Below are 23698 nucleotides of genomic sequence, written 5' to 3'. Positions count from 1 at the left end.
ATCCGAGCCGCGTCTGCAACCTACACCACAGTTCACGGCAATGCCGGATCATTAACCCACTGAGCAAGGGCAGGGACCGAACCCGCAACCTCATGGTTCCTAGTCGGATTCGTTAACCACTGCGCCACACAGGAACTTCCATTCCTCTTTATTCTTAAGGAAGTAATATATGACCAGGCTTGATGTTAGCTTTCACACTATTTCTGAGTGTCCTTCCCTATTCAGCCCATCATATTTTTCTTAGGAAACTTCAAAGCTTTTTTTCTTTAGCAAGCAAAGTAAACTGTCCATGACAAAATGAACGTACTTTTTTTCTCTTCTACCCAATTTTAGAAGAAAGGCTAGAAGATTACAGCTATAGAGATAACTTAGCGTGGGAGCTCCTGCTGTGCCACACTAGGTTAAGGACCCGCCGCCATTGCTGCAGCTGTGGCTCGGATTCAGTCTCTGGCCTGGGGAACTTCCATATGCCTCCAGTACAAAATTAAAAAAAAAAAAAAAAAGTAAACTCGTAGGGAGTTCCTTTATGGAGTAGCAGTTTAAGGATCCTATGTTGTTACTGCAGTGGATCAGGTCACTGCTGTGGCCCAGGTTTGATCCCCAGCATGAGAACTTTTACATACTGCAGGGCAGCCAAAAAAAAAACACAGATGAAGATGGAGATGAGGACACCTACCTGATTAAGAAGTAGTGGTGCAGGAGTTCCTTTTGTGGTGCAGTGGAAACGAATCCGAATAGGAACTGTGAGTTTGCAGGTTCGATCCCTGGCCTTGCTCCGTGGGTTAAGGATCTGGCATTGCCGTGAGCTGTGGTGTAGGATGTAGATGTGTCTAGGATTTGGCATTGTGGCTGTGGTGTAGGCCGGCAGCTGTAGCTCAGATTTGGCTCCTAGCCTGGGAACCTCCATTTGCCACAGCCCTAAAAAGGAAAAAAAAAAAAAAATGCTGTGGTGCAGGCTAAAGTAAGGAGTTTGGTAAAAACATTATGAGTGGTAGGTAAGAACTAAATCCTACAAGCCTTTCTAGACCTTGATGAGGAATTTTATTTTTTATTTTTTAATTTTATTGTTATTATTATTTTTTGTCTTTTTGCCATTTCTAGGGCCACTCCCGCAACATGTGGAGGTTCCCAGGCTAGGGGTCTAATCGGAGCTGTAGCAGCCAGCCTATGCCAGAGCCACAGCAACGCGGGATCCGAGCTGCATCTGCAAACTACACCTCAGCTCATGGCAACGCCGGATCCTTAACCCACTGAGCAAGGCCAGAGATCAAACCTGTAACCTCATGGTTCCTAGTCAGATTCATTAACCACTGAGAGACGATGGGACCTGCAAGGAGGAATTTTATTTTAAATGCTTTTGGAAGGGGATTGAAGAGTAGGATAAGAAACCATAGTGGTTAAGAGGTAGACTTTGGAGCCAGAATTGCTAGGTTCCAATCACAGGGGACCTCCATACTATTGGAGTATTGGGTAACTTAACTCATGTACAGTGCTTAAAATAGTGCCTGGTACATAGTAAATGATCCATAAAAGTTGTTGCTGTTGTTTATTCAAGTAGGGCAGTGACATGATCTGGTTTGTTTTTAAAAGGTCATAATGGCTAAAATTATAAGGCAGTAAAACTGGAGCCAAGGACTCCATTTAGGGGCCTGTAGCAGTATTTTAGGCACTTTACATATTTTACAAATTTTTGTCTGAGTTACCCAGCCCTTTCACTCATGGTAGACATAAGTGAATTGATTGATATTTGATTCTCCGGTTGTTGGCAAGGCAAAAAGAGAGGGGAAGGTGATATAGTCAGCTGCTGTTAACAGTTCAGGAGGATGGCAAATTTCGAGTTACCTATTGGCATTTGTAACATTAGTGAGCTTAGAAGGAAGGCATGGGATGCAAGGAATTAATATTACTAAAGAATGGAGGGTTTTATTTCATGGGGAACTCAGCACAGACCGAGGGCAAGGTCTTATTCCAGGTCCAAAACTACAGTGAACTTTCACTTTAGAAAAGTAGATGCCAAGTTATTTTGTATATGTGACGTGTGTATGTGCCAAGTATTTCAAGTAAGCCTTGAAACCCCTAAGTGATTGAGAAGAGAAAGAACAGGTGAAGGAGGGACAGAGCAGAAAAAACAACTGGTTTTCCTGTTTTAGACATTCCTACTCAGTTCAGAGAGATAGCTCGGAGTAATTCAGACAAAAAGGAATTCAACCCATTTGAATGTCTTCAGTAATCTTTACTTGAAATGTTTCAAAGTACAGACTGTTGCATTATTAGGCAACTCTCCTGTGAGTTAAAATCTGCCTCCACAGAAGTGTTCCGACAGGGCAGTGCCGTGTATTTATTTTTCCTTTTGCATAATGACAGTCATTTACCCATTCAGAACTGGCTACCCTGTTCTTCTAGGCTAATTTTAGACCCTTCATTAGTCTTGGCATATTCCTCTAGATGTTTCCTTCAATAATATGATTCCAGAATTGAGGACATTTTGCAAGATGTAGTCTGACCATTTGGAAGTACAGTGGAAGCACCTAGTTCCTGCTACCTGAGCATTGGACTTATGGAGTCCTAGAATCCTGGCTGCTGTTAACTTTTAGTAATCTTACCACATTTTTTGGCTTATTAAGCTCAGATCTCTAGATATTTCTCTTATGACCTGCTACAAGGTTAAGTTTCTCTATGACATATTCTGTTGGTTTTTCGGGGATGGCATAAGCGTGTGGGGAGATGGAGGCTGAATAATAAACATTACATGAGCTTTTTTCAGGGTATGTCAAAAGGTATTGGTTAATAGATTGATGTACGTTTAAAGAGGGAGATCTTGATTGATGTAATGCTAATTTTTTTTTTTTTCTTTAGCTTGGTTCTTCTTTCTTTTTTAGTCTTTTTAGGGCTGCACCTGTAGCACATGGAAGTTCCCAGGCTGGGGGTTGAATTGGAGCCACAGCTGCCAGCCTGTGCCACAGCCACAGCAACACGGGATCCAAGCCACATCTGCAACCTATACCACAGCTCACGGCAACGCTGGATCCTTAACCCACTGAGCGAGGCCAGGGATTGAACCCATATCCTCATGGATACTAGTCAGATTTGTTTCTGCTGCACCACAATGGGAACTCCTCCTTAGCTTGTTTCAACATTTGTTAACTACCTAGAGAACGAAATAAAGTGGGTAGTCCTGGGGAGTTCCCATTGTGGCTCAGTGGTTAGGGAATCTGACTAAGAACCATGAGGTTGTGGATTTGATCCCTGGCCTTGCTCAGTGGGTTAAGGATCCCTGTGGTGTAGGTCGCAGATGCGGCTCGGCTCTGGCTGACGGCTACAGCTCCGATTCAACCCATAGCTTGGGAACCTCCATACACCATGGTGCGGCCCTAGAAAAGGCAAAACGACAAAAAGGGTGGGGGGTAGTCCTCATTTTTGTATATTATACGAATATTCAAAAGTACTTACACGGTAAAATGTTAACATTAACTACTTTTAGTTGCCAGAGAGAAAACGTAGTAATTAGAGAGTAGAGAAATCAGGTAGTAAGTACCTTGACTGGATAATGAAAATCACCCTCACTGATGAGGAGTAGTTGGACAGTATATGCCTCCTGACGTGTGATGCATGTATCACCATGCAGTACTCTGGTTAAGAATGCATAGCTTCGGAGTTCCCGTCGTGGCGCAGTGGTTAACGAATCCAACTAGGAACCATGAGGTAGCGGGTTCGGTCCCTGCCCTTGCTCAGTGGGTTAATGATCCGGCGTTGCCGTGAGCTGTGGTGTAGGTTGCAGACGCGGCTCGGATCCCGCGTTGCTGTGGCTCTGGCGTAGGCCGGTGGCTACAGCTCCGATTCAACCCCTAGCCTGGGAACCTCCATATGCCGCGGGAGCGGCCCAAGAAATAGCAACAACAACAACAAAAAGACAAAAAAAAAAAAAAAAAAAGAATGCATAGCTTCAGAGTTCTTGCTGTGCCCCAGTGGGATCAGGAGCACGTCTGGAGCGCTCAGACTCAGGTTTGATCCCAGCCTAGCGCAGTGGGTTAGAAATCTGGTATTGCCCTTTCTGTGGCGTGGTTTGCCAACTGTGGGTTGGATCTCATCCCTGGCCTGGGAGTTCAGTATGCTGTGGGGCGGCCAAAAAAAGGAAAAAAAGAATGCATAGCCTCAGTCTAGATTAAAGAAGGCTAAATAAATGTTAGCAAGTAAACGATATTCCTGATCCTATGCCTGGATCCTGTAAAGGACATTATTTGGCCATCTGATAATTCAGAATATGTTTGGTAGATGGTATATTAGATAAATGTTACATTAATGTAAATTTATGGAGCTAATAACTGCATTGTCCTTATTCTTCAAAAATACTCTTTGAAGTAGTTAGGAATAAAAGGCCATTATTTAAAATATTGTTGGAGTTCCCGTCGTGGCTCAGTGGTTAACGAATCCGACTAGGAACCATGAGGTTGCGGATTTGATCCCTGGCCTTGCTCAGTGAGTTAAGGATCCGGTGTTGCCAGTGAGCTGTGGTGTAGGTTGCAGATGCGGCTCGGATCCCGCGTTGCTGTGGCTCTGGCCTAGGCCAGTGGCTACAGCTCCGATTCGACCCCTAGCCTGGGAACCTCCATATGCCGTGGGAGCGGCCCTAGAAAAAGCAAAAAGACATAAATAAATAAATAAATAAAATAAAATATTGTTTATATATACACACAGAATCTTTATATGTAGATAGAAAACAGACGGAGCAAAAATGTCAACAGTAGGTGAATCTGAGCAGAGATGGGTGTTCTTTCTCACAGTTTTATTTTTATAACTTTGTACATTTGAAATGATCTCCAGGTGAAATATTTTTTAAAGTAAGCTGACAGTAATCTGAAATTTAATAAATATAAAGTGCTAGGTTTAAGTTCAGAATATTCTTTGGGAGACTGTCTGCTTTCATAACATTTCATTTGAAAGAGAATGAGAAGGTTTTTTTTTGTTTTTTGTTTTATTTTATTTTATTTTATTTTATTTTATTTTGTCTTTTCTAGGGCCGCACTGACAGCATATGGAGGTTCCCAGGCTAGGGGTCTAATCAGCGCTGGCCTACACCAGAGCCGCAGCAACTCGGGATCCAAGCCATGTCTGTGACCTACACCACAGCTCACGACAACGCCGGATCCTTAACCCACTGAGCAAGGCCAGGCATCGAACCCACAACCTCATGGTTCCTAGTCAGATTCCTTAACCACTGAGCCACAACAGGAACTCCTGTTTTTTGTTTTAGTTGATTGCTTATGAGCATAAAATAATCCCACAGTGTTAAATGTATTTTAGTCATAAAAACTAATGCAGACCTGGCGTTCCCTCTGTGGCTTAGCGGTTAATGAACCTGACTAGCCTGGGAATTTCCATATGCTGCGGGCACAGCCCTAAAAAGCAAACAAACAAAAAAACCAGTCTTAAAATGCTATAATACAGTAGAATATCCAGTTTATTAATTAAGAAACTGCCTTAGCTGAAATAGTCAGTTGACCAAGTCTACATAGTTGGCATTTTGATTATGGCTTAATTCAATTTAAGAGTATAAGCTCTTTCTGCTAGATGATGCTGCTACTCTCCTGAACTTACACACTATAAGTTGGAAGGATATTTGTAGCCTGGAATAGAAATACTGAGGAAACTTCTAGCTGGTTTAATATTTGTGAAGTTTTGTCATCTAGAAGAGAAATTAGCCTGATTTTTTTTTTTTTTTTAAATAGGTCTGAGGAACTAGAAAAAGGAGAAGCAAATTTTAGGTCAGTTAAATAAAAATTATTGTAGCTGGTTAAAAAAAAAATTCTTGGACTTCTCATCATGGCTCATCGGAAATGAATCTGACTGGTATCCATGAGGAAATGGGTTCAATCCCTGGCCTCGCTCAGTGGATAAGGATCTGGCGTTGCCATGAGCTGTGGTGTACGTCACAGTCATGACTCGGATCTGGTGTTGGTGTGGCTGTGGTATAGACCAGCGGCTTCAGCTCCGATTTGACCCCTAGCCTGGAAACCTCCTTATGACACAGTTGTGACCCTAAAAAAACAAAACAAAATGAAAAAACAGAAAAGCTAATTGAGGCTGGAAGTAACTGGCCTAAAGGCTCTAGCCACCCAGGATTCACCCTACTAGACCAAGCTCACACTCAGGCCATCCAAGGCATACCACTTGGAAAGCTCAGTTCATAGATACATATACATCTTTAGCTTCAGGTATTACTGAATTTCTCCCCAAAATAATTAGACCAGATTATTAAAATTCCACTGTATTAGTTATCTATTGCTATCTGGCAGAATACTCCCAAACTGAGTAGTTCAAAACATTTATTATCTCACATGGTTTCTGTTACTTAGGAACCTGGGAGTGACTTAACCAGGTGGTTCTGGCTCAGGGGCTCTCATGTGGTTGCAGTCAAGCTGTCAGCTATGACTTTGATCATCTGAAAAGTCTTCATGACATGATCACTGGCTTCCCCAGAGCGAGTGATCTGAGAACAAGGTACTTCCCACAATATGTTTTTGTGATCTAGTATCATAATGACACTTCATCACTTGCCCCATATATATATATATTTTGTTGTTGATATTGTTAGCACTGAATCCCTAAGTCTCACCCATCAGTAAGTGGAGGGGAATTGTGCTCTACTTCTTTAAAAAGAGTAGTGTTAGAGTTGCCCTTGTGGCTCAGCGGGTTACGAACCCTACTAGTATCCATGAGGATGTAGGTTCAATCCCTGGCTGGCCTCACTTAGTGGATTAGGGATCTGGCATTGCCGTGAGCTGTGGTGTAGGTTGCAGATGCGGCTCGGATCCCATGTTGCTGTGGCTGTGGTGTAGGCCAGCAGCTGTAGCTCTGATTCGACCCCTAGCCTGGGAACATCCATATGCCTTGGGTTCAGCTCTAAAAAGCAGGGAAAAAGAAGAAAAAAGTAGTTTCAAAGAATATGTGGGAGTTCCTGTTGTGGCGCAGTGGTTGGCGAGTCCGACTGGGAACCATGGGGTTGCGGGTTTGGTCCCTGCCCTTGCTCAGTAGGTTGCAGACGCGGCTCAGATCCCGAGTTGCTGTGGCTCTGGCGTAGGCCGGTGGCTACAGTTCCGATTCGACCCCTAGCCTGGGAACCTCCATATGCCGCGGGAGCGGCCCAAGAAATAGCAACAACAACAACAACAAAAAAAAAGGCAAAAGACAAAAAAAAAAAAAAAAAAAAAAGAATATGTGCACATTGGAGTTTCCTGGTAGCACAGTGGGTTAAAGATCCTGTATTGTTACTGCTGTGGCTCATGTTTGAGCCCTGGCCCAAGAACTTTTGCATGCTGCAGGCATGGCAAAAAAAAAAAAAAAAAAAGAATATGTGGTCGTGTTTTAAAACCACACACAGAGTCCTCATTTCTTCATGTTTGTTTATTCTTTCACTAAATATTAAATGTCTGCTGTGGCCATTAAAAAAAGATTAGACACTTTTTTCAGAATTTGGGATGGAGAAAAATGGCAGGTTTTGCTAGACTAGAAAGTATTGTTATTTTTAAAAGGAAAGAAATGGGGTTCCTGTCATGGTGCAGCAGAAATGAATCCGACTAGGAACCATGAGGTTGTGGGTTCGATCCCTGGCATTGCTCAGTGGGTTAAGGATCTGGCGTTGCCGCAAGCTGTGGTGTAGGTCGCAGATGCAGCTCAGATCTAGCGATGCTGTAGCTGTGGTGTAGGCCTGTGGCAACAGCTCTGATTAGACCCCTAGCCTGGAAGCCTCCATATGCCACAGGTGCGGCCCTCAAAAGACAAAAAAATTAAAAATAAATAAGAAAAAATAGCAGTTGATGAGAAAGATCCACAAGAACAGTAAAAACTCCCTGCAGGAGAGAAAATATGATTGCTCTAAGTAGGGTCCTACAACAGTTTTTTTGTTGTTATTGTTGTTTGGGTTTTTTTTTGTCTTTTTAGGGCTGAATCCGTGGCATATGGAGGTTCCCAGGCTAGGGATGTAATCGGAGCTGTAGCCGCCAGCCTGCGCCACAGCCACAGCAACACCAGATCGGAGCTGTGTCTGTGACCTACACCACAGTTCACGGCAAAGCTGGATCCTTAACCCACTGAGCAAGGCCAGGGATCAAACCTGCAACCTGATGGTTTCTAGTTAACCACTGAGCCGTGACAGGAACTCCAAAAGGTAATATTCTTTAGAGTTGAACATTTAAGCTGGAAGAAATACTTTGTTATATTACTTTTCCAGTCCTCGTTCTGGCACTTGTGGACAAAATGTAGGAAATACTTAAGTTCTAGCTTTCTTGCTTGCTTTCTCTTTTTTAAGGCCACACCCACAGCACATGGAAGCTCCCAGGTCAGATTGGAGCTGCTTCTACTGGCCTATAGCATAGCCACAGCAACATCAGATCCAAGCCACATCTGCAACGTACACTGCAGCTCATGCATGCTCCAGATCCTTAACCCACTGAGGCTAGGGATTGAACCCACATCCTCATGGATACTAGTCAGGTTTGCAGCCCACTCAGCCACAATGGGAACTCCCATTCTTATGTCTTATGGCTATTTTTCTAGTTTTTGGGAAAGAGAGAAGGTTGCTTTTGAAAATTGGTACCATCTAGGCACTGGTGAAGATCACAATTACTGAAGTGCACATGTAGCAAAGTTGCCTCCTAGTGGCTGCCTAATGGAATTGCGTTTCAATATTGCAATTCATTCATTGAACAGATATTTGCGTGCAATATGTGCTGAGTGACAGATCCTAAAGGGAAAAGACGTTCATCAACTGATCATAAAAAGAGGTGAAAAATTATACCTATAAAGTATTTGTATGTGTGTTAATGAGAACTTAGAGTAGGAGTATATTACCTGAGAGGCCAGAGAAGTGATTTTTTTTTTTTTTTTTTTTGGCTTCATAGGGCTGAACCCGTGGCATATGGAGGTTCCCAGGCTAGGGGTCTAATCGGAGCTATAGCCGCCAGCCTACGCCACAGCCACAGCAATGCCAGATCCTCTTAACCCACTGAGCGAGGCCAGGGATTGATCCTGCAACCTCATGGTTCCTCGTTAGATTCGTTTCTCCTGCACCACATCAGGAACTTCAGAGAAGTGATGTTTAAGCTGAGTTGTGAAGAATTACTAGAAGTTGATAGAGGAAGAAAATGTGTTCTAGGCACAGGAACTGCGTTTGTCAACAGCATTGTGATAGGAGGAATAAAGGCGAATAGAAGAGAGTCTGATGAAAGGCTAGGGTAGATGGAACAGAGAAGTGAGAATAAAAGGAATAGATATCATGAGAAAATACTACATTTTTATAGGCTGTGGCTGAGAATGAGAGGCGTTTTCCTTGTGGTGTGGTGGCTTAAGTATCCGACATTGTCACTGCTGCGCCTCGGGAAGCTGCTGCAGTGTGGGTTCCATCCCTTGCTCTGGGGAATTTCTGTATATTGAAGGCACAGCCAACAATAAATAAATAAGTAGATGAAGTGAATGAACTCTGATTCTCTCAGAGAGCGCTTCCTATAAATAAGGAAGGGAGAGGGCAAAGAGCTTATTTAGCAAGAGTCAGATTTACTGAAAGATGGCAGAAACAGTTTATCCTCTTGTTGAAAACCTTTTACTCTTAATTTAGGATATCCCCCAAAGTATTTCACAACAAACAAAAGAGGCAGAAATTAATGTTTCCTCCTTTCTATCTCTTCCTTCCTGTTTTGGGGAACAAAAGAGGAGTTTATGTTGTCCCACTTATTACTGTATTTTATGTATCACAAAACAGTAGTTTCTATAATTTTTTTTCTATTTCAGTTTCATTTATCTTTTTCTTTTTTCTTTTTTTTTTAGGGCTGCATCTGCAGCATATGGAAGTTCCCAGGCTAGGGGTTGAATCAGAGCTGTAGTTGCTGGCCTACACCACAGCAACTTGGAATCCAAGTCAAACCTGCAACCTGTATAACAGCTAACGGCAGTGCCAAATCCTTGGTGTACTGAGCAGGGCCAGGATCGAACCTGCATCCTCCTGGATATTAGTCGGGTTTATTACCACTGAGCCACAATGGGAACTCCTTTATCTTTTGGATGCCCTGAGTAAACTAAAAGTTCCATTAAACATTTTGAGGTTTACATCTAATCTAAAAGGCAGAAGTCTAGGCATTGTCATATGCGGAGCTAGTCAAGAAGAACTAGGAAGGAATTCCTGCTGGGGTGCAATAGGCTAAGGATCTGGCATTGTGTCTGTTGTGGCACGAATTTGATCCCTGGCCCGGGAGCTTCCATATGCCTCAAGTGCAGCCTGTAAAAAAAGTTTAGAAAGGGAGGGGGAATTCCTGATGTAACTCAGCTGGTTAAGAACCTGACTAGTATTCGTGTGGTTGAGTGTTCATCCCTGGCCCTGCTCAGTGGGTTAAGGATCTGGTGTTGCTGCAAGCTGTGGCATAGGTCACAGGTGGGGCTCAGATCCTATACATCTTAGGATCTTATACATTTTAGAATCAGCTTGTGAAATTCTTCTAAAGTCTTTTTAGGATTTTGGTTGCAATTACATTGACGTTATAAGTTATTTTTGGGAGAATTAACATCTTCATAATAAGTCTTCTATCTTTGATTATGGTTTATTTCTCCATTTATTCACTTTTTTTGGGGGGGGCCCACACCCACAGCATATGGAAGTTCCCCTGGTTAGAGGTCTAATCGGAGCTACAGCTGCCAGCCTACGCCACAGCCACAGCAACACAGGATCCAAGCCGTGACTGTTACCTATGCCACAGCTGACAACAACGCTGAATCCTTAACCCACTGAACGAGGCCAGGGATTGAACCCACAACCTCATGTTACTGGTCAGCGTTGTTTCTGCTGTACCACAACAGGAACTCCTATTTAGTCTTTTTAATGTTTTGAAATCTGATTGTATATGTAGTATAATGGACACCATGAAAGATTTGGACACCATTTTTTAAATTGATTTCCTAGTACCTTACATTTAGTTCACTGTTGTAAATGGAATTGCTTAAAATTTTACATTTTCTGAGTTCCCATTCTGGCTCGGCAGTAATGAACCTGACTAGTGTCCATGAGGACCCGGGTTTGATTCCTGGCTCTGCTTAGTGGGTTTCAGGATCCAGTGTTACCATGAGCTGTAGAGTAGGTCACGGATGCAGCTCGAATCTGGCATTGCTGTGGCTGCAGTGTAGGCTAGCAGCTGCTGCAACTCCAATTCCACCCCTAGCCTGGGTGCAGCCCTTAAAAAAAAAAAAATTTTGGAGTTTCCGTCGTGGCTCAGTGGTTAACCAATCCGACTAGGAACCGTGAGGTTGCAGGTTCAATCCCTGGCCTTGCTCGGTGGGTTAAGGATTCAGTGTTGCTGTGTGCTACAGTGTGGGTCACAGACGCAGCTTGGATCCCGAGTTGCTGTGGCTCTGGCGTAGGCCGGTGGCTACAGCTCCCATTGAACCCCTGGCCTGGGAACTTCATGTGCCACGGGAACGGCTGAAGAAAAGTCAAAAAGACCAAAAAAAATTACATTTTCTGTTTCTTGTTATTGTATAAAAACAATAAAAAAAGCAAAAAGGCAAAAAGACAAAAAAATAAATAAGTCAAACTGACATATATTGGGTTTGTATTTAACAACTTTGCTGAGTGTTTCTATTCTGATAAGTTGTCTAATTTTTTGGTTTCCCATGTAAAAATAAAATTGTCTACAAGGAATGATATTTTTAATTTCTCCTTTCCAATTCATATATATGATTTATATTTATTATCTTACTGTGTTGAGAAGGATAGCTGGTGTATAGAACTGGAAGATAAATGATGATAAAGGCATACTTTTATAAGGGAGTTAACCTTTTAAAATTTCTAGTTTGCTAATAATTTTTTTTTAAATCATAAATGGATTTTTAATGTTACCACATGCTTTTCTGTACATGAGATGAACATGGGGATGTCCTTTATTCTGTTGATGTGATAGACAACAAATAATATTGTTGCTTTTTCTGCTTCCTGCTCCCCAGGTGATTTGTGGAGCTATGATTTCTTCAGTGGTGAGTTTGTGGTGTCACCTGAACCAGACACAAGTGTCCACACTCTTGACCCCCAGAAGCACAAGTATATTATCTTGGGGAGTGATGGACTTTGGAATATGATTCCACCTCAAGATGCTGTCTCAATGTGCCAGGACCAAGAGGAGAAAAAATACTTGATGGTGAGAAGTAACTCAATTCAATATTATTATCTACATATTGCGCCAGTCCTTTTTTTTTTTAAACGGCCACACCCACAGCATATGAAAGTTCCTGGGCTACGGATCACATCCAAGCAATAGCTGTGGCAAGGCTGTGCTGGGCCAGAGATTCAACCTTCGCCTCCTCAGTGACCTGAGCCAGTTGGATTCTTTTTTTTTTTTTTTTTTTGTCTTTTGTCTTTTGTCTTTTTTGTTGTTGTTTTGTTGTTGTTGTTGTTGCTATTTCTTGGGCCGCTCCCGCGGCATATGGAGGTTCCCAGGCTAGGGGTTGATTCGGAGCTGTAGCCACCGGCCTACGCCAGAGCCACAGCACTCAGGATCCGAGCCGCGTCTGCAACCTACACCACAGCTCACAGCAACGCCAGATCGTTAACCCACTGAGCAAGGGCAGGGACCGAACCCGCAACCTCATGGTTCCTAGTCAGATTCGTTAACCACTGCGCCACGACGGGAACTCCGCCAGTTGGATTCTTAACCCACTGTGCCACAGTGGGAACTTCTGTTCTAGTACTTTTGTTGTGGGTCTTGAATATAAACTAGGGATGTTCACCTTGAGTAGATTTTTGCATTTTACTTGGCTGTAGAAGAAAGGAAAATGTAGACTGCAGCTCATTAGGGGAGTGAGACAGGGAATAGTTAAATTAAACTAGATAACAAAACACACAACTGCTAACAGCCCTTGACTAACTGGCCTATGGAACTCTCAACAATCCTTGTTTTAAAAAATTGAGATATACCTTTTATTTTGTTTTTAAATTTTAAAAGTTTCTTTTATTTTTCCTTTTTAAGGCCCTACCTGTGGCATATGGAAGTTCCTATGCTAGGGTTTGAATCAGAGCTGCAGCTGCTGGCCTACACCACAACCACAGCAGCACTGGATCCAAGCCACATCTGTGACTATGCTGCAGCTTGCAGCAACACCAGATTCTTAACCCACTGAGTGAGGCCAGGGATCAAACCTGCATCCTCACAGACACTATGTCAGGTTCTTAGTCCACAGAGCCACAATGGGAAATCCTGTTATTTTTATGTCTCTTGTTTGTGCCCACAGCATGCAGAAGTTCTGGGCCAAGGATTGAACTCGTGCCATAGCAGTGACCTGAGTCATAGCAGTGACAATGGTGGATCCTCAACCACTAGGCTACCAGGGAGCACCAAAATTTACCTTTTTAAAGTATTCAGTTCAGTGGTTTTTAGGATATTCTCAAAGTTATAATGTCACCACTAATTCCACAGTATTTCATCACTGCTCCCCCCAACAAGCCCCATAACCATTAGCATGGAGTTCCTTTGTGGTGCAGTGGGATAAGGATCTAGTATTGTCACTGCAACTGCTCAGGTTGCCGTTGTGGTACTGGTTCAGTCCCTGGCCTGGAAACGTTCCACATGCTGCAGGCATGGCCAAAAAAAACCTCCCAAAAAACAAAAGCCAAAATTCACAGTCATTCTGGTACTCTGGTACCAATTCTTTTTTTTTCATATCTGAGTATTTGCATGTTTTGGCTGTATAAATGAGACCATACAATATGTGACCTTTTGTGTCTGTCTGCTTTCACTTAAGCAAAACATGGTCAAGGTTCATTTATGTTGCTTATATTAGTTATTCCTTTTTATGGTTGAATATTTTCCAGTGATGGATATATAATATTCATCCATTCATCAGTTGATGGATATTTGAGTTGTTTGCACTTTTTGGCTGTTTTGAATGTCAGGGCTGTTAACATTCATATATGAGTTTTTGTGTGGACATGTTTTCAGATCTCTCAGGTGTCTACCTAGAAGTGGAATTACTGGGTCACATGGTAACTCTGTGTCACCTATATTTAGATAATTGCAAACCCAGAAAAAACGGTTAATAAGAATACCCTTATCTTTCCTTCCTGGCTTGCTTGAAAATTGATTTTCTCTTCATTCTGAGCAAAGTAAGAAGATTTGGGAAAGTACAGTGTTTTTGAAAACAAGGAGAGAAAGTTTTGGTGTAGTAGTCAGCAAGGTCAAGTTCTACAAAGAAGTAGAGGCAGGTAGATGCAGACAGGGTGTTAGGTTTGACAGGATCTTTTATTAGTGACCTTTGAGGATGAAGAGTTTCGGGTGAAGTGAGGGCATTAGCCAGCAGATTGGAAATGATGAAAGAATGCTTGGGGAGTCTAGGAAAATAGATGTCGTGGGTATTGAAGAAGACAAGGGAATGTGCCATTGTTAACTTGAAAGCTTGAAAAGATAATGAGGGTCTTAAAAGCAGTTTTAGGAGTTCCTGTTGTGGCTCATCGATAGTGAACGTGACTAGTATCCACGAGAACATGGGTTTGATCCCTGGCCCCAGTCAGTGGATTAAGGATCTGGGGTTGCTGTGCGCTTAGGTGTAGGTTGCTGATGTGGCTTGTATCCCGTGTTGCTATGCTGTGGCGTAGGCAGGCAGCTGGTAGCTCAGATTCATCCCCTAGCCTGGGAACTTCCATATGCTGCAGGTGCAGCCCTAAAAAGCAAAAAAAAAAAGGGGGAGGCATATTTATAGTCTTAAGAGGAAGACTGACAGTATGAGAGAAGTAGGGATATTGGTGGACTGAAGGTCCAGAGCCATGGAAGTAACTGGAATCGGTGGCTCAAGGGCGTGAGCTATGAAAAGATGATTTTTTTTTCTAGGATGGGTTCTATTTTAGGATGACAAGGAGGCAATATAAAAGAATTTGTATTGAATAGCCTCCATTAGTTCTCATCATGGCACAGTGGAAACGAATCCGACTAGGAACCATGGGGATGCGGGTTCGATTCCTGGCCTTGCTCAGTGGGTTAAGGATCCGGCGTTGCCGTGAGTTGTGGTGTAGGTCACAGACGTGGCTCGGATCCTACATTGCTGTGGCTCTGGCGTAGACCAGCAGCAACAGCTCCCATTAGACCCCTGGAAACCTCCATGCGCCTCCACTGGGGCCCTAAAAAGACAAAAAAAAAAAAAAAAAAATTAAATAGCCTCCATTCATTTTCTCAACTAACATATTAGGTGCTAGGTGTAAAGAATGCACAGGTAAATAGGATGTGGTCCTTGCTTAGCATTCACCATATTATTACAAATAGGATATATAGATAGCTGTCAATACCATTTGACTGTCAGTCGTTTAAGAATCATGTCTATTCAGTTTTATGAAATTGAGGCTAGTAAGATGCATTCGATCAGTGATGTTAGATGTGAAAGAAAGACTAAATAAAATAGACTGTTTTGTCTATTGGATTTAGAATTCTTTACTATGACAGAGTGGAATGATGAGGCCGAGAGCTAGTGAGTAGTGTGTTGGGAAAACCTATTCATAAACACCTATGTTTTTAGTATGACTAGTGAAGGAAGCATCATACAACAATACTTAGAACAAGTGTTATCAGAACTGAGAGGGAGAAAATAGGAAACTTGGCAAGACTCCATAAGGAAATGTCATGGACAAGAGTGGTATTTGAGCAAGTCTTAAAGGTGGGGCTGAATTTGCCAGGTAAAGAGATCAAGAAAGGAGAGCAAAGCTTTCCAGGCAAAGGAATAGAATGTGTAAGTCAAAGAGAAGAGACACAAAACTTAGTTTCATGGAGTTCCCGTCATGGCACAGCGGAAACAAATCCGACTAATATCCATGAGCATGCAAGTTCAATCCCTGGCCTCACTCAGTGGGTCGGGGATCTGGCGTTGCCGTGAGCTGTGGTATAGGTCCCAGACACAGTATGGGTCCCGAGTTGCTGTGGCTGTGGTGTAGGCCCGCAGCTATAGCTCTGATTCGACCTCTAGCCTGGGAACTACCATATGCCACAAGTGCAGCCCTAAAAACAAACAAACAAAAAAACAAAACAAAATTCGGTTTTCACAAGTAACTTGATGTGAGTGGAAGACAGGAGGCAAAATGGTTTTAAATGATCTGTCATGAAGTTAGGTCGTTATGGTCCGTAGTAGAGTTACTGAAAAGCTGCATTTTAGAAAGCACACCCATTGCAGGGTGGAATGTAAAATAGAGGGTAAATAATAATATACGAGGATTCTGGGGTTTTTTAATTTTTTTTTTTTTCTGTTTTTGGCCACGCCATGGCATATGGAGTTCCTGGCCCAGGCATCAGATCCAGCCACAGTTGTGACCTAAGTCGCAGCAGTGGTGATGCTGAATCCTTAACCCACGTGACAGGCCGATGCTCAAACCTCGGTCCCAGTGTTCCAAGATGCCACCAATCCCGTTTCACCGCAGTGGGAACTCCTGAGGATTCTACTTATTAAGAGATGTAGGAAAACCACTTAGCCCTTTAATAAAACTCATGCAGAGCTGGCAATGAAAGAAAATGGGTATCAGCAGTGATTCGTGAAGAATCCTGAGAAATAGTAAATGTTGATGAATGGAATCCTATTTATAAGGACTGTTTCCACCTCTCTTCACATATTGATTCTCATTGCCAGTGTATCTTATTTGATTTTTACTAATGGATCTATTAGGCTTTCTCTTTGGAAGCTGCTGTTATGTTCCAAATGAAAATTTGTGCCAGCTTGACCTAAGGCAGTAATGGTAAAGCAAACAGAACATACCACACATACAAGCAAAAAAGAAATATGTCAGTGGTAGAATTAACACAACTAGGGTTTTTAAGGAGGGAAAATATGCTGACACTCAAATTTCTTACTGGTGGCTAGAAGCTGTTATCAAGAAGAAGCATGTTGGGAGTTGCCGTCATGGCTCATAAGCTGCAGGTGCCATCCTAAAATGAAAAAAACGGGGGGAGGGGGAGAAGTTTCCTCGTGGCTCAGCAGTTAAAGGATCTGGTTCTGGTTATAGCTGTGGCATGGGATGATCCCTGGCCCAGGAACTTCTCTATGCCGTGGGCACAGCCAAAATAAAAGAGAAAAGTAAAGAAGAAAAAGCATTTTTAAAAAACATTGTAAGGAGTTCCTATCATGGTTCAGTGGTTATTAATGAATCCAGCTAGTATTCATGAGGACGAGGGTTCAATTCCTGGCCTTGCTCGGTGGGTTAAGGATTTGGTGTTGCCATTAGCTGTGCTGTTGGTTGCAGAGGTGGCTCCGATCCTGCGTGGCTATGGCTGTGGCTGGCAGCTACAGCCCTGATTCGACCCCTAGCCTGGGAACCTCCATATGCTGCAGGTGTGGCCCTAAAAAGACAAAAAGACCAAAAAAAATGCAAAGTGATACTTTTCTTCAGAATGCCAGAATGGCGTAATATTAAGATTTTAAAGTAGCTGAGAGGAGTTTTGCAGTTTGCCATTATCATCAAAGTGTTGGAGTACTGTAACATGACCAAGATCAGACAACCCCAAATAAAAATGATTCCCATGAGTTCCCGTCGTGGCTCAGTGGTTAATGAATCCGACTAGGAACCGTGAGGTTGCAGGTTCAATCCCTGGCCTTGCTCAGTGGGTTAAGGATCCGGCGTTGCTGTGAGCTCTGATGTGGGTCGCACACGTGGCTCAGATCCTGCATTGCTGTGGCTCTGGCGTAGGCCGGTGGCTACAACTCCAATTAGGCCCCTAGCCTGGGAACCTCCACATGCCTTGGGAGCGGCCCAAGAAATGGCAAAAAAAAAAAAAGATTCCCTGTTTCCCAAGGAAAGGATGAACAAAACCCAGTTATATATCCAGTTTGAATATATAAACTTCAGGGATATAGCTGACAATAAATGATATATATGCACTACATAATTTTTAATAAAGTGCTTATAGTACTATAGTACATTATTTATGATAGAGCATACATTATAATATAGTAGTTTAATATTTTACACTTCTAATACATTAATACATTTTTATCACATTACATAAATTAACATTAATTAAATTTTTTCCCACTTAGTTCATGACATCTTTCTTTGTCAAATATTTCCACTTCTCTTCATCTTTCAGTACTTTTAAAGTTATGAAGCTCTGTTTTCTGGAGCACATCATTTTCATTTCTGTTCTTTGAAACTTAGCAATTATTAAATCCATGTGTGGATGCTATACATTTTACTCCAAGCTACATTTATTTGTATAACACAAGATCACTTAAGCTTTTTTGTTTCTTTCTTTCTTTCTTTCTTTTTTTTTTTTAACTGTTTCTGTTGGTATGTACCTGATCCCTACTATAACCACTTATTGTATTGGTTTTTCTTCATATGAGTGACATTAACCGTTTATATATATTGAAGGGCCATTTTTATTTCCTTATCTCTGAATTTTGTTCATATTGTTTGACAGTTTTTATGCTAGGATTGTCTTTGGCAGAAAGCTCTTATTTGTGGAGGAAATTATCCCTTTGCAATGAGTTTTTTTTTTTTTTTTTTTGCAGTATGTGATTATTTCATTTGTGAATTGTTGATAATTACTTTAGGCTTCTACTTTAAGGTAACTTCTGTATAACTTTTCCTCATTAAGTTTAAGATGTAAACCAAGTTTCTTGCTACCAAAAAGATAAAAATAAAGGCGAAATTTAACCACAGGATAAGGCCTTATTTTATTATTTTTTAAAATTTAGAGCAGTTACTATGTTAACGTAGTTATGGAGACTGTGGATTATGTTTGAAATTTTGCAAATTTAATTATATAGGCCATGTTGAACACCTAATTTTTTGCTCCAGATGTAGTGGCAATGAAGTGTGAGTTATCTTCCTTCTTTTAATTACAGGGTGAGCATGGACAATCTTGTGCCAAAATGCTTGTGAATCGAGCACTAGGCCGCTGGAGGCAGCGAATGCTTCGAGCAGATAACACTAGTGCCATAGTGATCTGCATATCTCCGGGAGTGGACAGTAAGGGAAACTTCGCCAATGAAGACGAGCTTTATCTGAACCTGACCGATAGTCCTTCCTATAATAGTCAAGAAACCTGCGTGATAACTCCTTCCCCATGTTCTACACCACCGGTCAAGGTACATAGTTCTATACTGTTTAAGTTATAATAGACAGAATTTCTCTGCTTAGTATTACCTGAAAGTAGTTTTCTTCTTCTTCTTTTTTTCTTTTTAGGGCCGCACCTGCAGCATATGGAGGTTCTCAGGCTAGGGGTCAAATCGGAGTTACAGTTGCTGGCCTACTCCACAGCCACAGCAACACCAGAGCCAGACTGGGTCTGCGACCTACACCACAGCTCACCGAAACCCCATATCCCCAACTCACTGAGTGAGGCCAGGGATAGAACCTGCATCCCCATGAATACCAGTCAGAGTTGTTTCTGCTGCGCCACATCGGGAACTCCAAAAATAATTTTTAAAACATATTTTAGGAGTTCTCTTGTGGCACAGTGTGTTAAGGACCCAGCATTGTCACTGCAGTGGCTCAATCCATATGCTATGGGCATGGCCAATAAACCCCAAAAAACGTATTTTAAAATTCTGAGAAATAATGATCTAATAATTACACCAAAGTAAAGATTAGGAGATTTATGAATGCACTAATATGTAGACATGGTTATTCGTTAACCATTTGTTCCAATCTAAATATGAAAAAAATATTTAGAGCCATTTAGAATAACTAGTATTGTTGGCTCCAGCCTAACAAGTAAGTAAAGGCAAATTTCTGCTCAAGAGATTGTTTTGTTTGTCTTAATTCACTTAACCATGGCTACTCACAGGTATCTCTGATTTATTTCATTATTATAATAATACAGTGTTTAATAACATCCAGATAAATATAATGATATTTTTGTTGATTTTGAGTGGTTTTTAAGACTTAACGCATGTTCAGACTAGGCATCTGTGACTAGCTTATTTATCTATAGACATTTCAACTTCTGTTTAAATCATAAGCTTAAACCGGTAGTCAGATCTTTGTTTTGGGACAGATAGAGTAAAGATACTTCTGTTTAAGTGATATGTTACTATGGCACACATTTCTTTCTCCATCTTTTTTTTTTTTTAGGGCAAAACTAAATTTAGCTGTTTTTTAAAATAAGCCAAGAGCTATAGGAAGGAGCAGTGAGGAAGAGACTTCTTTCAGAAAATCAACACTTAGTTTCAGTTGTATTCTAGGCACAATTAGTGATTAGTTGTTTACTGTTGGATTGTAAACTATATGGGGCTTTCAAGAAAGTTGATCTCTGAAGTAGTGAACCTTTTAAAGTGTGTATTTTTAGGGTGTAATCTTGCAAAATCACGAACATTCTGAACTCATAAGAGGGCTTAGAAATGTAAGTTACTGTAGCTGAGCCACAATGGGAACTCCCGCATTGTTTTTCTTTTGTAAATCAATTCTATCCAGTTTCTAACCTTCTTATACAAACTAGGGCAATATGTTCTGTTCTTATAAATAACTTGATCAGTACCTTTTTTCTTGTGCCTAAATTAGTGATTTGATAGTCTGAAGTCTTCTAAAAAACTTATCTGCTGCCTGGTCTAGTTACAGATGCTTTTTCTGTATTCAAACAAGATGAACTTTTAGCAGCAGTTGCTTATGACTAGATATAATTTTCTAGGATTAGTCAGAACGTTTGTGATCAGGGTAGTAAGAAGTAGGCATTGGAATCGACCTAATGCAGAGGTGATAAATTCAAAGACAGGTTGTTGATATTTTTGAACAGAGACTGTCCTGTTATCCTTTCTCCACACTGGTACTTTGAAATAGGGTTGCTGCCCAATGTCTGAAAACGGATAAGGAGAATTGGGCTTTCAATAAACTGTGTGAAGTACAAATGAACCTATGACCCCCAAAAGAAAGAGTATATTCTTAATTTAAGAGAGAGAGAAAAAAAAGTAGTAGCAGTAGTAGCAGCAGCAGTATTCTATTTGGGGCAGAACCAAATTAGGAACTTCAGCGTTTCTTATTTCCAGTCTCATTGGACCTAAAATCCGTTTATTTTTTTCGGTAAAACATGTTCATGTGAATGGTTAGATTGAAATGTTTTAGATTGCTTCAATTTCTTTTTTCTTTTTTTTGATTCCAGAAACATTAATGGAAATATTATTATTTTATTTATTAGGCCACTTTTTAATTTTGTACCAGAGGCCAACCAGATAATATGCCTTCATTTACCATTCTGAAAAACAGTTTACTTGGGCTTTTAAGAATATGCTAATGTTTTCATAAATTTGATTTGATTGAGAGAGAAAATGAGGGAAATGTTATGTATTTGGGGAAGACACAGTATTGAGGCTTAAGCTTGGTCTTTGAGAAAGTATTAAAGCAATGACTTTATTAAATATTATAGTGGAAGATATCTATTTTATAAGAATACTCTTATCTGGGGAGTTCCCTTCATGGCACAGCAGAAACAAATCTGACTAGGAACCATGAGGTTGTGGGTTCGATCCCTGGCCTCGCTCAGTGGGTTAAGGATCTGGCATTGCCGTGAGCTGTGGCGTGGGTTACAGATGTGGCTTGGACCTGCCGTTGCTGTGAGCTGTGGTGTAGGTCGCAGACGTGGCTCAGATCCCGCGTTGCTGTGGCTGTGGCGTAGGCCTGTGGTTACAGCTCTGATTCGACCCCTAGCCTGGGAACCTCTATATGCCATGGGTGTGGCCCTAAAAAGCAAAAAAAAAAAATGCTGGAAAGTTTCCACATGACTTTCACTTTTATCTTTGAAAGTTGCCCCCACCATAGTTAGTATGTTCCCCCCCCATATGTCCAGTTTTCTCAAATCACAGAACAGCAGCTAGTGTTCAGGAGATGGATTTTCCACACTATTAAATATTTAGAAATTAAAACATAGGAAAGAAATCCCCCAAATAAATGTGTCACTCTAATGAAGTCCCTTTATCTCCCTGTGGTTAAGCTGAATTAATTGTAGGATAAGTTATTTCTTACTTGTTTTACCCTGTTGTTTTCCAGTCTCTGGAGGAGGACCCGTGGCCACGGCTGAACTCTAAGGACCATATTTCTGCCCTTGTCCGTAGCAGTGCCTTCTCAGAGAATTATTTAGAAGTCCCCACTGAGATGGCTCGAGGGAATATCCAGCCTGCAGTCATATCCTCAAAAGATCCAGAGCCACTTGAAGAAAATTGCACTAAAGCCCTGACTCTAAGGATACACGATTCTTTGAATAATAGCCTGTCAGTTGGTCTTGTGCCTACCAATTCAACAAACAGTGTCATGGACCAAAAAAATTTAAAAATGTCGACCCCAGGTCAAATGAAAGCCCAAGAAGTTGAAAGAACCCCTCCAGCAAATTTCAAAAGGACATTAGAAGAATCCAACTCTGGTCCTCTTATGAAGAAGCATAGAAGAAATGGCTTAAGTCGAAACAGCGGTGCTCAGCCTGCCAGCCTCCCCACAACCTCACAGCGAAAGAACTCTGTTAAACTTACCATGCGGCGCAGACTTAGGGGCCAGAAGAAAATTGGAAATCCTTTACTTCACCAGCACAGAAAAACTGTTTGTGTTTGCTGAAATATGTCTGGAAAACTTTTTTCCAGACTTCTAAGAGGGCTTTTTGAATTTGGTGCCGAAGTTGAACTTTTTTTAAGGGGGCAGAATAAAAAATAGTAAACAGTTTGACTTTTTGGAATTCTGTTTTATCCTAGCCTTGTACTTGCTTGTATTATAAATGTGAATTTTGTAGATTTTAGGGTATAAGTTACTGTAAAATGTGTGTAAATTTGTATCCTTCACACAAACTCAGTCTCTTACTCTGATACATGGTAAATGTAACAACAGGGCTAAAGGTTTAAACAAAAAAATCAGAAGACTCTATTAGATTTTAGAAATACATTTAAACTTTTAAAAATGGTTATTAAGAAATTTGTATAAGTCACTTGTGATGAAAGCTACACAACTTTTTAAAGTAAATTATTACGCAAACTGGAAAAGTGATGTATTTTCATAGTGACCTGTGTTCCGCTTAATGTTTCTTAGAGACAACTAGTGGTCTTTTAAAAATTATTTTTATTTCTAATTTCATAATTAAGAACTAAATTTTTCATAGAAGCAGAAGTGTTGAGCCATGCAACAATAGCTGGATGTTAGACTTCCTGTCCTAATTAAAATACTATGCAGTATCTCGTATTTCATTCAGTAGCATTTTTTCTAAAACATTAAGTATCAAAAAATAAAATAAAAAATAAAACATTAATTATCAGATTTGCTCACCAGATCTTTGAAGTAGAAGGAGGCGTGTTTGCTAAAAATGCCCTTCTCAATCATCCTAGCTATTCAGTGGCATTAGTAGGTCTTAAAAGTAGTTATCCTCTTCTCGTGTTTGCAAAAATATGTGAAGTTTTTATTGCTATTTCAATAACGGATGGTGCTGCTAATTCCCAACATTTCTTAAATTATTTTATATATCGTACAGTTTTCATTGATTATATGGATATGTTTGTTCAGCTAATAAATCAGTGAACTGTTGCTGATGTTGCTGGATTTTTGTTGGTGGCTCTTTTTTTTTTTTTTTTTTTTTTAAGGGCTGCACCCACAGCATATGAAGATATCCAGGCTAGGGGTTGAATTGGAGCTGTTGCTGCTGGCCTACACCAGAACCACAGCAACACCAGATCCAAGACGCGTCTGCAACCTACACCACAGCTCACAGCAATGTCGAATCCTTAACCC

At 41.1% G+C, this 23698-nt stretch overlaps 1 protein-coding gene across 1 annotated transcript in view; it reads left to right on the top strand.

Moving 5' to 3' along the window:
- Nucleotides 1-23494, top strand: part of PPM1D (protein phosphatase, Mg2+/Mn2+ dependent 1D) — a 50559-nt gene extending 27065 nt beyond the window's left edge. The window contains exons 4-6 of the mRNA XM_005669013.3: nt 11983-12173; nt 18847-19089; nt 21983-23494. Coding sequence (XP_005669070.3) covers nt 11983-12173; nt 18847-19089; nt 21983-22540 — 992 coding nt within the window. The 3' untranslated portion in view covers nt 22541-23494. The remainder of the gene's footprint in view (nt 1-11982; nt 12174-18846; nt 19090-21982) is intronic.

The sequence above is a fragment of the Sus scrofa genome, chromosome 12 (genome assembly GCF_000003025.6).
Source record: "Sus scrofa isolate TJ Tabasco breed Duroc chromosome 12, Sscrofa11.1, whole genome shotgun sequence".
NCBI classification, from domain to species: domain Eukaryota; kingdom Metazoa; phylum Chordata; class Mammalia; order Artiodactyla; family Suidae; genus Sus; species Sus scrofa.
The sequence above is the reverse complement of the archived record's forward strand: the minus strand, read 5'-3'. Positions and strand labels throughout refer to the sequence as shown.